Source organism: Schistocerca cancellata, chromosome 5, assembly GCF_023864275.1.
Source record: "Schistocerca cancellata isolate TAMUIC-IGC-003103 chromosome 5, iqSchCanc2.1, whole genome shotgun sequence".
NCBI lineage: Eukaryota > Metazoa > Arthropoda > Insecta > Orthoptera > Acrididae > Schistocerca > Schistocerca cancellata.
This window is the reverse complement of record NC_064630.1, coordinates 389,073,451-389,087,044: the sequence shown is the minus strand read 5'-3', so window position 1 is coordinate 389,087,044 and position 13,594 is coordinate 389,073,451. Positions and strand designations below refer to the sequence as shown.

Here is a 13,594-nt window from a genome sequence, read left to right as displayed (position 1 = left end):
GATGGGTGACCATCCGGGCCGCCATATGCTGTTGCCATTTTTCGGGGTGCACTCAGCCTCGTGATGCCAATTGAGGAGCTGCTCGACCGAATAGTAGCGGCTCCGGTCGAAGAAAACCATCATAACGACCGGGATGTGGTGTGCTGACCACTCGCCCCTCCTATCTGCATTCTCAATAAGGATGACACTGCGGTCGAATGGTCCCGATGGGCCAGTTATGGCCGGATGACGGAGTGCTGCTGCTGCTAAAGCTGCCAAAGGTGACTATTGGTGATGTTACTGTGGAGTGTAAATGCGAATGGTGGTTGTAAAAAATCGTGAGTTCGAAAGTGCCACCCGTAGACTGTGCGTAGGCAGCTCACAGGCCACACATATCTGTAGTCAATGCTAAGCAACACTGTAAGTGATGCATAGAGCTACGCAACTGACAAATGGATGAATGGAAACGCGTGTGTTGGGGAGGGATAACTCACGTTATACCCCGTGACAATCCAACGGAATAGCTGGAGAATACCTGCTGTCAAGACTAATGCCGACTAGGTGATACGGAGGAGGTGGTGTTACGGCAGTTGTCTTCAACCTTTCTATTGCCCCTGAGTGCAGTCAGACATCAGGTAGTATCCCTCTGCCGTCTGCCCTTCCGCCATCCTCCTACTATCAACAACATTAATGCCAAACTAAACTTAGGAACGCAAAAAATTTTCACTGAGAGCTTTCTTTCTTTAAATCGTGAGGGGTGTTCAATGAGTGAAACAACACTTTTTTTTTTCTAGGTTGAAAAAAAAGTGGAATTTGCTGTGCGACATCGTGGAATATTTCTGCTTCGGCCCCTATAGTTTTATGAAGTTCCGATAGATGGCGGCGCTATAGGTGGTCTTCAAAATGTCGTCTGTAAAGGAAGTGCGTTCCAAACAGATAGCTGTCATTGAGTTTCTTTCGGAGGAAAACTAGAGTATCGCAGATATTTGTAGGCGCTTGCAGACTGTCTACCTGGCCGTGAATAAAAGCCCGCCGAGTCGTTGGGCGAGACGTCTGTCATCACAAGAAGGTCGCCTTTCGCGGGCAAGTGCTCTACCAACTGAGCTACCCAAGCAGGACTCACGCCCCGTCCTCACAGCTTTACTTCCGCCAGTACCTCGCCTCCTACCTTCCAAACTTTACAGAAGCTCTCCTGCGAACCCTGAAGAACTAGCACTTCTGAAAGAAAGGATATTGCGGAGACATGACTAGCCACAGCCTGTGGGATGTTTCCGGAATGAGATTTTCACTCTGCAGCGGAGTGTGCGCTGATATGAAACTTCCTGGCAGATTAAAACTGTTGCCGGACCGAGACTCGAACTCGGGACCTTTGCCTTTCGAGGGCAAGTGCTCTACCAACTGAGCTACCCAAGCACGACTCACGACCCGTCCTCACCGCTTTACTTCCGCCAGTACCTCGCCTCCTACCTTCCAAACTTTGCAGAAGCTCTCCTGCGAACCTTGCACAACTAGCACTCCTTCAGTCGTGCTTGGGTAGCTCAGTTGGTAGAGCACTTGCCCGCGAAAGGCAAAGGTCCCGAGCTCGACTCTCGGTCCAGCACACAGTTTTAATCTGCCAGGAAGTTTCATATCAGCGCACACTCCACTGCAGAGTGAAAATCTCATTCTGGCCTAACGAGAGTCACGATCTGAGCCCAGTGGAGCACCTACTGGTGAATCAGGACGTTCTATACCCGCTACGTCCAATATCGGCTCTGTTCCACATGTAAATTGACCCCGGCACAGTTAAAGCCATCATATAGGCGAAGAGTCAACACGCCCCTTATTAATGTCCGCTAACAGGTGTCCAGATACTTGGATCAGACAGCGTAATTATGCAGATAATTAAGAGACGACGGAGCTTGCACAAGACTGGCCATCTTGGGGAGCTACATAAAACCAACCTTCTGTCTCGAGACGAGAGCGTTAAGGGCCAAAAGGGGCTATAGACATCTTCAGTTGGTTCTTTCGATTGCATCTACCAGCTGCTGAAACTGTGCCTCGTACGAGGCACGCCACAGAAGATGGTGCCTCGGGTCACGCGGTGAGTGCGACATAGTCGCGGCGTACACATCGTGGAAGTATCTTCCATCAAAGTAGGCGTCCAGAAGGCAGTCTTTCTCGGTCGGGAAGGAGAGCCCGCACGCCGCAGCTGCGTCGAGCACGTGCAGCACCGTACGCACGAAGAGCGTCGCCAAGTAGACGGCGCGTACGTTGACCGTCTCGACATCCGGACCTGCGAGGAAGCTGGCGGTGGCGTCGCCGACGGCCACGGCAACGGCTGCGAAGACCGCGGCCTCCTTCTGTCCCAGGGCGGCCCGGTTACGGTCGTGGCGCAGGTACGAGAGCGCGACAGCGGGCACCGCGAGGTGCGGCGGCGACACGGACCTCAGCGCCGACAGGTTCGCCCGTGGTGACGTCACCCACGCGAAGAGCCGCCACCGCTGGTCTTGGCCCGCGACGTCCTACAATAAAAGTTATGACGTGAAACTTGACATTTCTGTGGAAAATTGTAGAGACCACTCTGTTGTTGTTGTTGTGGTCTTCAGCCCTGAGGCTGGTTTGATGCAGCTCTCCATGCTACTCTATCCTGTGCAAGCTTCTTCATCTCCCAGTACGTACTGCAACGTACATCCTTCTGAATCTGTTTAGTGTACATCTACATCTACATCTATATTTATACTCCGCAAGCCACCCAACGGTGTGTGGCGGAGGACACTTTACGTGCCACTGTCATTACCGCCCTTTTCTGTTCCAGTCGCGTATGGTTCGCGGGAAGAATGACTGTCTGAAAGCCTCCGTGCGCGCTCGAATCTCTCTAATTTTACATTCGTGATCTCCTCGGGAGGTATAAGTAGGGGGAAGCAATATATTCAATACCTCATCCAGAAACGCGCCCTCTCGAAACCTGGCGAGCAAGCTACACCGCGGTGCAGAGCGCCTCTCTTGCAGAGTCTGCCACTTGAGTTTGCTAAACATCTCCGTAACGCTATCACGGTTACCAAATAACCCTGTGACGAAACGCGCCGCTCTTCTTTGGATCTTCTCTATCTCCTCCGTCAACCCGATCTGGTACGGATCCCACACTGATGAGCAATACTCAAGTATAGGTCGAACGAGTGTTTTGTAAGCCACCTTCTTTGTTGATGGACTACATTTTCTAAGGACTCTCCCAATGAATCTCAACCTGGTACCCGCCTTACCAACAATTAATTTTATGTGATCATTGCACTTCAAATCATTCCGCACGCATACTCCCAGATATTTTACAGAAGTAACTGCTACCAGTGTTTGTTCCGCTATCATATAATCATACAATAAAGGATCCTTCTTTCTATGTATTCGCAATACATTACATTTATGTATGTTAAGTGTCAGTTGCCACTCCCTGCACCATGTGCCTATCTGCTGCAGATCTTCCTGCATTTCGCTACAATTTTCTAATGCTGCAAATTCTCTGTATACTACAGCATCATCCGCGAAAAGCCGCATGGAACTTCCGACACTATCTACTAGATCATTTATATATATTGTGAAAAGCAATGGTCCCATAACACTCCCCTGTGGCACGCCAGAGGTTACCTTAACGTCTGTAGACGTCTCTCCATTGATAACAACATGCTGTGTTCTGTTTGCTAAAAACTCTTCAATCCAGCCACACAGCTGGTCTGATATTCCGTAGGCTCTTACTTTGTTTATCAGGCGACAGTGCGGAACTGTATCGAACGCCTTCCGGAAGTCAAGGAAAGTAGCATCTTCCTGGGAGCCTGTATCTAATATTTTCTGGGTGTCATGAACAAATAAAGCGAGTTTGGTCTCACACGATCGCTGTTTCCGGAATCCGTGTTGATCCCTACAAAGTAGATTCTGGGTTTCCGAAAACGACATGATACGCGAGCAAAAAACATGTTGTAAAATTCTACAACAGATCGACGTCAGAGATATAGGTCTATAGTTTTGCGCATCTGCTCGACGACCCATCTTGAAGACTGGGACTACCTGTGCTCTTTTCCAATCATTTGGAACCTTCCGTTCCTCTAGAGACTTGCGGTACACGGCTGTTAGAAGGGGGGCAGGTTCTTTCGCGTACTCTGTGTAGAATCGAATTGGTATCCCGTCAGGTCCAGTGGACTTTCCTCTGTTGAGTGATTCCAGTTGCTTTTCTATTCCTTGGACACTTATTTCGATGTCAGCCATTTTTTCGTTTGTGCGAGGATTTAGAGAAGGAACTGCAGTGCGGTCTTCCTCTGTGAAACAGCTTTGGAAAAAGGTGTTTATTATTTCAGCTTTACGCGTGTCATCCTCTGTTTCAATGCCATCATCATCCCGGAGTGTCTGGATACGCTGTTTCGAGCCACTTACTGATTTAACGTAAGACCAGTACTTCCTAGGATTTTCTGTCTAGTCGGTACATAGAATTTTACTTTCGAATTCACTGAACGCTTCACGCATAGCCCTCCATACGCTAACTTTGACATCGTTTAGCTTCTGTTTGTCTGAGAGGTTTTGGCTGCGTTTAAACTTAGAGTGAAGTTCTCTTTGCTTTCACAGTAGTTTTCTAACTTTGTTGTTGAACCACGGTGGGTTTTTCCCGTCCCTCACAGTTTTACTCGGCACGTACCTGTCTAAAACGCATTTTACGATTGCCTTGAACTTTTTCCATAAACACTCAATATTGTCAGTGTCGGAACAGAAATTTTCGTTTTGAACTGTTAGGTAGTCTGAAATCTGCCTTCTATGACTCTTGCTAAACAGATAAACCTTCCTCCCTTTTTTTATATTCCTATTAACTTCCATGTTCAGGGATGCTGCAACGGCCTTATGATCACTGATTCCCTGTTCTGCACTTACAGAGTCGAAAAGTTCGGGTCTGTTTGTTATCAGTAGGTCCAAGATGTTATCTCCAAGAGTCGGTTCTCTGTTTAATTGCTCGAGGTAATTTTCGGATAGTGCACTCAGTATAATGTCACTCGATGCTCTGTCCCTACCACCCGTCCTAAACATCTGAGTGTCCCAGTCTATATATGGTAAATTGAAATCTCCACCTAAGACTATAACATGCTGAGAAAATTTATGTGAAATGTATTCCAAATTTTCTCTCAGTTGTTCTGCCACTAATGCTGCTGAGTCGGGAGGTCGGTAAAAGGAGCCAACTATTAACCTAGTTAGGTTGTTGAGTGTAACCTCCACCCATAATAATTCACAGGAACTATCCACTTCTACTTCACAACAGGATAAAGTACTACTAACAGCGACAAACACGCCACCACCGGTTGCATGCAATCTATCCTTGCTAAACACCATCAGTGCCTTTGTAAAAATTTCGGCAGAATTTATCTCAGCCAGCTTTCTGTACCTATAACGATTTCAGCTTCGGTGCTTTCTATCAGCGCTTGAAGTTCCGGTACTTTACCAATGCAGCTTCGACAGTTTACAATTACAATACCGATTGCTGCTTGGTCCCCGCATGTCCTGACTTTGCCCCGCACCCTTTGAGGTTGTTGCCCTTTCTGTACTTGCCCGAGGCCATCTAACCTAAAAAACCGCCCAGTCCACGCCACACAATCCCTGCTACCCGTGTAGCCGCTTGCTGCGTGTAGTGGACTCCTGACCTATCCAGCGGAACCCGAAACCCCACCACCCTATGGCGCAAGTCGAGGAATCTGCAGCCCACACGGTCGCAGAACCGTCTCAGCCTCTGATTCAGACCCTCCACTCGGCTCTGTACCAAAGGTCCGCAGTCACTTCTGTCGACGATGCTGCAGATGGTGAGCTCTTCTTTCATCCCACTAGCGAGACTGGCAGTCTTCGCCAAATCAGCTGCCGGAAGCCAGAGAGGATTTCCTCCGATCCATAGCGACACACATCATTGGTGCCGACATGAGCGACCACCTGCAGATGGGTGCACCCTGTACCCTTCATGGCATGCGGAAGGACCCTTTCCACATCTGGAATGACACCCCCCGGTATGCACACGGAGTGCACATTGGTCTTCTTCCCCTCTCTTGCTGCCATATCCCTAAGGGGCCCCATTACGCGCCTGACGTTGGAGCTCCCAACTACCAGTAAGCCCACCCTCTGCGACTGCCCAGATCTTGCAGACTGAGGGGCAACCTCTGGAACAGGACAAGCAGCCATGTCCGGCCGAAGATCTGTATCAGCCTGAGACAGAGCCTGAAACCGGTTCGTCAGACAAACTGGAGAGGCCTTCCGTTCAGCCCTCTGGAATGTCTTTAGCCCCCTGCCACACCTCGAGACGACCTCCCACTCTACCACAGGTGAGGGATCAGCCTCAATGCGGGCAGTATCCCGGGCAGCCACAGTCGTAGTCCGATCGGGGGATGCGTGGGAAGAACTGGCCGTCCCCGACAAACCCCCATCCGGACGCCCACAGTGATGCCCATTGGCAACAGACTCAAGCTGTGTGACCGAAGCCAACACTGCCTGAAGCTGTGAGCGAAGGGATGCCAACTCAGCCTGCATCCGAACACAGCAGTTGCAATCCCTATCCATTCTAAAAACTGTTGTGCAAAGAACGTTTGAACTAATCTACAGAGAGCACAAACAATTCGACACAAAATTTAAACGGTTATTAAAATACAAGATTGCCTAATAGATGCAGTAATGCTGCTACTTGCGCACTGCTGACGCACTGCTCGGCGGCGGAAGGAGACTACGCGATTTTACACTATTCAGGTACTAAAACGCGATGCTACACTCTCAAATACTATAATACGCCCGAAATTTATGAATTAAACAATGCAAATACCAAAAACACGCAAAGAAATTAAGAATTAAACTATGTAACAAATAAGTGAGCTAGGAGTATACGACTTGCTGCTGGCAGCTGCTTATCCAACCGCGGCAGGGAGCACACTGGCTGTGACCAATCGACACTGGCCGTTCAAAAAAAAAAAAAAAAAAAAAAAAAAAAAAAAAAAAAAAAAAAAAAAAAAAAAAAAAAAAAAAAAAAAAAAAAAGAAACAGAAAACAGACGACTACGCGATTTTAAACTATTCAGGTACTAAGAAGCGATGCTACACTCTCAAATACTATAATACGCCCGAAATTTATGAATTAAACAATTCAAGTACCAAAAGCACGCAAAGAAATTAAGAATTAAACTATGTAACAAATAAATGAGCTAAGAGTATACGACTTGCTGCTGCAGCTGCTTATCCAACGGCGGCAGGGAACACACTGTGTACTCATCTCTTGGTCTCCCTCTACGATTTTTACCCTCCACGCTGCCCTCCAATACTAAATTGGTGATCCATTGATGCCTCGGAACACGTCCTACCAACCTATCCCTTCTTCAAGTTGTGCCACAAACTTCTCCCCAATCCTATTCAATACCTCCTCATTAGTTATATGATCTACCCATCTAATCTTCATCATTCTTCTGTAGCACCACATTTCGAAAGCTTCTATTCTCTATCTGTCCAAACTAATTATCGTCCATGTTTCACTTTCATACATGGCTACACTCCATACAAATACTTTCAGAAACGACTTCCTGACACTTAAATCTATACTCAATGTTAACAAATTTCCCTTCTTCAGAAATGCTTTCCTTGCCATTCCCAGTCTACATTTTATATCCTCTCTACTTCGACCATCATCAGTTATTTTGCTCCCCAAATAGCAAAACTCCTTTACTACTTTAAGCGTCTCATTTCCTAATCTAATTCCCGCAGCATCACCCGACGTAATTCGACTACATTCCATTATCCTCCTTTTGCTTTTGTTGCTGTCCATCTTATACCCTCCTTTCAAGACACTGTCCATTCCGTTCAGCTGCTCTTCCAAGTCCTTTGCTGTCTCTGACAGAACTACAATGTCATCGGCGAACGTCAATGTTTTTATTTCTTCTCCATGGATTTTAATTCCTACTCCGAACTTTTCTTTTGTTTCCTTTATTGCTTGCTCAATATACAGATTGAATAACGTCGGGGAGAGGCTACAACCCTGTCTCACTCTCTTCCCAACCACTGCTTCCCTTTCATGCCCCTCGACTCTTATAACTGCCATCTGGTTTCTGTACAAATTGTAAATAGCCTTTCGCTCCCTGTATTTTACCCTTGTCACCTTCAGAATTTGAAAGAGAGTATTCCAGTTAACATTGTCAAAAGCTTTCTCTAAGTCTACAAATGCTACAAACATAGGTTTGCCTTTCCTTAATCTAGCTTCTAAGATAAATCGTAGGGTCAGTATTGCCTCACGTGTTCCAACATTTGTACGGAATCGAAACTGATCTTCCCCGAGGTCGGCTTCTATCAGTTTTTCCATTCGTTTGTAAAGAATTCGCGTTAGTATTTTGCACCCGTGACTTATTAAACAAATAATTCGGTAATTTTCACATCTGTCAGCACCTGCTTTTTTTGGTATTGGAATTATTATATTCTTCTTGAAGTCTGAGGGTATTTCCCCTGTCTCATACATCTTGCTCACCAGCACCAAAGAAATATCCGTATGGGACGGAAATCGCTAGATTTGACGTACTTGCACAGACAGACACATCACGATTTCAGAAAAACTGGATTGTTCTTTGAACTGAAAGTGCTTCACAGAATGAGCAAGCCAATAACGCGTTGGTCCACCTCCGGTGCTTAATCAAACAATTATTTGGCTTGGCACTGATTGAAAGAGTGGTTGGATGTCCTCCTGAGGGATATCGTACCAAATTCTGTCCAATTGGCACATTAGATTGTCAACATCTCGAGCTGATTAAAGGGTCTTGCCCATAATGCTCCAAATGTTTTCAATTGGGAGTGATCCGACGACCTTGCTGGAAAACGGTTTGGCAAGCACAAAAACAAGCAATAGAAACTCTTGCGTTTGGAGACGGGCACCATCTTTCTGTAATGTAAGCCCATAGTGGCTTGCCATGAAGAGCAGCAAAATTGGGCGTAGAATATCGTCCAGTACCTCTCTGCTGTAACGGGGCCGCGGATGACAAGCAAAGGCATTCTGGCTATCTACATCTACGTCAGCATCCATACGCCGCAAGCCACCTGACGGTGTGTGGCGGAGGGTACCTTGAGTACCTCTATCGGTTCTCCCTTCTATTCCAGTCTCGTATTGTTTGTGGAAATAAAGATTTCGGTATGCCTCTGTGTGGGCTCTAATCTCTCTGATTTTATCCGCATGGTCTCTTCGCGAGATATACGTAGGAGGGAGCAATATACTGCTTGACTCCTCGGTGAAGGTATGTTCTCGAAACTTCAACAAAAGCCCGTACCGAGCTACTGAGCGTCTTTCCTGCAGAGTCTTCCACTGGAGTTTATCTATCATCTCCGTAACGCTTTTGCGATTACTAAATGATCCTGTAACGAAGTGCGCTCCGTTGGATCTTCTCTATCTCTTCTATCAACCCTATCTGGTACGGATCCCACACTGCTGAGCAGCATTCAAGCACTGGCCGAACAAGCGTACTGTAACCTACTTCCTTTGTTTTCGGATTGCATTTCCTTAGGATTCTTCCAATGAATCTCAGTCTGGCATCTGCTTTACCGACGATCAACTTTATATGATCATTCCATTTTTAATCACTCCTAATGCGTGCTCCCAGATAATTTATGGAATTAACTGCTTCCAGTTGCTGACCTGCTATATTGTAGCTAAATGATAAGGGATCTTTCTTTCTATGTATTCGCAGCACATTACACTTGTCTACATTGAGATTCAATTGCCATTCCCTGCACCATGGCCGACCGCGGTCGTCTAGCGGTTCTAGACGCGCAGTCCGGAACCGCGCGGCGGCTACGGTCGCAGGTTCGAATCCTGCCTCGCGCATGGATGTGTGTGATGTCCTTACTAAGTTAGATTTAAGTAGTTCTAAGTTCTAGGGGACTGATGACCTCAGATGTTAAATCCCATAGTGCTCAGAGCCATTTGAACCATTTTTAGCTTGCAGCATGCGTCAATTCGCTGCAGTTCATCCTGCATTTCAGTACAATTTTCCATCGTTACAACCTCTCGATCTACCACAGCATCATCCGCAAAAAGCCTCAGTGAACTTCCGATGTCATCCACAAGGTCTTTTATATATACTGTGAACAGCAACGGTCCTACGACACTCCCCTGCGGCACACCTGAAAGCACTCTTACTTCGGAAGACTTCTCTCCATTGAGAATGACATGCTGCGTTCTGTTATCTAGAAACTCTTCAATCCAATCACACAATTGGTCTGATAGTCCATATGCTCTTACTTTGTTCATTAAACGACTGTGGGGAACTTTATCGCACGCCTTGCGGAAGTCAAGAAACACGGCATCTACCTGTGAACCCGTGTCTATGGCCCTCTGAGTCTCGTGGACGAATAGCGCGAGCTGGGTTTCACACGATCTTCTTTTTCGGACCATAAGACGGACCACAATCAGAATGGCAACCCACCGCTGTCCGAGGCGTCTCCATACACGTCTTCGGACTGAAATCTCATTGACTGTAATAGAATCGTCTTCAGTGAAACGTCCTGCTTCAAATTCAGTCCCGATGACCAGCGAATACGTGTCAGGAAACACCCTGGGCAGCGGTGGGTTACTGACTGTCGCACCCCACATTGCCCGACAACTGGGAGTGATGCTCTGGGGTCGCATTTCGTTTCACGTTAAGGCCCCTATGGTTGTCATCCACGGCCCCCTTATAGCACAGCGGTACGTCGATCATATTCTACGCCCGGTTTTGTAGCCTTTCAGGGCAAGCCATCGCAGGTTTACATGTCAGCAAAACAATGCCGCCTGTATAAGACGAGTTTCTTATGCTTGACTTTATGCTTGCCAAACCATGAGCAAGGTCGCCGAATGTCTTCCCTATTGGAGCATTACGGCATGGCCTTCCAACCAGCTCGAGATTTTGACGATCTAACGTTCCAATTGTAGCGAATTTGGCACGATATCTCTCAAGCGTAGATCCTACGGCTATATGTAACAATAGCAAGCCGAATAACTGCTTGCATGAGGGCCAGAGGTGGACCATCTGACTTGCTCAATATGTGAAGTTCTTTTTCCTGAATAAATAATCTAATTTTTGTGAAATCGTGATTTGTTTTCCTGTACATGCACGTCATATCTACCGGTTTTCGCCCCATTCGGAAAATTGCCACGTGGTGCGTGTTCCTTTTTTTTTTGTTAGTTACAGGTCCGTAAGTCACTAATTATTTATATTCAAGAATTTATCTGTGGTGTAGAATGAGTTGTTATGGAGAAAGAACTTTAATCTGCATTTGAGAAGTGGAACTGTCAGGAGTCCGTATTTCAATTTTTATACATCACGCGTCCCCAATGCTACTGTGTTCTTGGCGCGCTGTTGCATGTCCGTAGACGTGTCCCAAGCGCCAAATCGCGGAAAAAATGTTTCACGCATTTGTTACTTTGTGCCAAGCAGTGCTTTCCTCTGCATTTCCCTGCGACAATATGTCCTTCATTTAGTTGATAGGCAGTTTGTGAGGTAAGCAGAATGCACACAAGCTTTTGTCTGCATCAATAAAATGTTTCTGTAATGGAGGAATCTTTTGCAGTTATAAAGAAACGAAGTAATTGGCAAATCTTTTTTCCTCAACATTTAGACAAAATTGTTGAATCAGCAAAGGTTATGAAGCCATTCCATATCATTCTAATGCATACAAATGATTTCTTTGGTTTTAAAGATGCTGCTGAAACATTGCTATCAATGCAGGGGTTTAGTGGATGCACAAGAGGCAAGTATAATGTGCAAACTTCAGCAAAGCCTTTAACACTGTCGACAATGACATTTTATTTGCCAAACTCTGCAGCCTAAATTTCTTACCAAGTGCAGTACAGTGGTTTCACTCACACATCACTATTTTTTTCATCAAAGTGTCATGTCACGCAAAATAAAGTCACAATCAAGGCACGTAGTACCAGGCGCCCACCAGGTTTTTTGTATTAGGTCCTATACTCTTTCGACTGTACATAAATGCTGTACATCAATTCTGTCTTACTACAAATACCGCATGCACACTGACGACCTCTAGTTGTATGTTGTGATGTTGTTGTTGTGGTCTTCAGTAATGAGACTGGTTTGATGCAGCTCTCCATGCTACTCTATCCTGTGCAAGTTTCTTCATCTCCGAGTACCTACTGCAGCCTACATCCTTCTGAATCTGCTTAGTGTATTCATCTCTTGGTCTCCCTCTATGATTTTTACCCTCCACGCTGCCCTCCAGTACTAAATTGGTGATCCCTTGATACGTCAGAACATGTCCTACCAACCGATCCCTTCTTCTAGTCAAGTTGTGCCACAAACTCCTCTTCTCCCCAATTCTATTCAATACCTTCTCATTAGTTATGTGATCTACCCATCTAATCTTCAGCATTCTTCTGTAGCACCACATTTCGAAAGCTTCTATTCTCTTCTTGTCCAAACTATTTATCGTCCACGTTTCACTTCCATACATGGCTACACTCCATACAAATACTTTCAGAAAAGACTTCCTGACACTTAAATCTACACTCGATGTTAACAAATTTTTCTTCTTCAGAAACGCTTTCCTTGCCAAGGCCAGTCTACTTTTTATATCCTCTCTACTTCGACCATCATCAGTTATTTTGCTCCCCAAATAGCAAAACTCCTTTACTCCTTTAAGTGTCTTATTTCCTAATCTAATTCCCTCAGCATCACCCAACTTAATTCGACTACATTCCATTATCCTAGTTTTGCTTTTGTTGATCTTCATCTTATATCCTCCCTTCAAGACACTGTCCATTCCGTTCAACTGCTCTTTCAAGTCCTTTGCTGTCTCTGACAGAACTACAATGTCATCGGCGAACCTCAATGTTTTTATTTCTTCTCCATGGATTTTAACTTTTCTTTTGTTCCCTTTATTGCTTGCTCAATATACAGATTGAATAACATAGGGGAGAGGCTACAACCCTGTCTCACTCCCTTCCCAACCACTGATTCCCTTTCATACCCCTCGATTCTTATAACTGCCATCTGCTTTCTGTACAAATTGTAAATAGCCTTTCGACCCTGTATTTCACCCCTGCCACCTTCAGAATTTGAAAGAGAGTATTCTAACCAACATTGTCAAAAGCTTACTCTACGTCTACAAATGCTAGAAACGTAGGTTTGCCTTTCCTTAATCTTTCTTCTAAGATAAGGCGTAGGGTCAGTATTGCCTCACGTGTTCCAACATTTCTACGGAATCCAAACTGATCTTCCCCGAGGTCGGCTTCTATCAGTTTTTCCATTCGTCTGTAAAGAATTCGCGTTAGTATTTTGCAGCTGTGACTTATTAAACTGATTGTTCGGTAATTTTCACATCTGTCAGCACCTGCTTTTTTTGGTATTGGAATAATTATATTCTTCTTGAAGTCTGAGGGTATTTCGCCTGTCTCATACATCTTGCTCACCAGATAGTAGAGTTTTGTCAGGACTGGCTCTTCCAAGGCTGTCAGTAGTTCTAATGAGATGTTGTCTATTCCCGGGGTCTTGTTTCGACTCAGGTCTTTCAGTGCTCTATCAAACTCTTCACGCAGTATCATATCTCCCATTTCATCTTCATCTACATCGTTTTCCATTTCCATAATATTGTCCTCAAGTATATCGCCC

The 13,594-nt window shown here is 45.7% G+C and overlaps 1 protein-coding gene and 1 non-coding gene across 2 annotated transcripts in view; both read right to left on the bottom strand.

The window, feature by feature from the left end:
- Positions 1–1,318: 1,318 nt before the first annotated feature.
- Positions 1,319–1,393, bottom strand: Trnas-cga (transfer RNA serine (anticodon CGA)). Its single transcript has one exon. It is a non-coding gene; the product is annotated as a tRNA-Ser (tRNA).
- Positions 1,394–1,396: 3 nt separating this feature from the next.
- The window catches only part of LOC126187776 (constitutive coactivator of peroxisome proliferator-activated receptor gamma-like), a 62,439-nt gene continuing 50,241 nt past the window's right edge, over positions 1,397–13,594 (bottom strand). Inside the window, exon 4 of the mRNA XM_049929044.1 lies at positions 1,397–2,483. Coding sequence (XP_049785001.1) covers positions 1,974–2,483 — 510 coding nt within the window. The 3' untranslated portion in view covers positions 1,397–1,973. The remainder of the gene's footprint in view (positions 2,484–13,594) is intronic.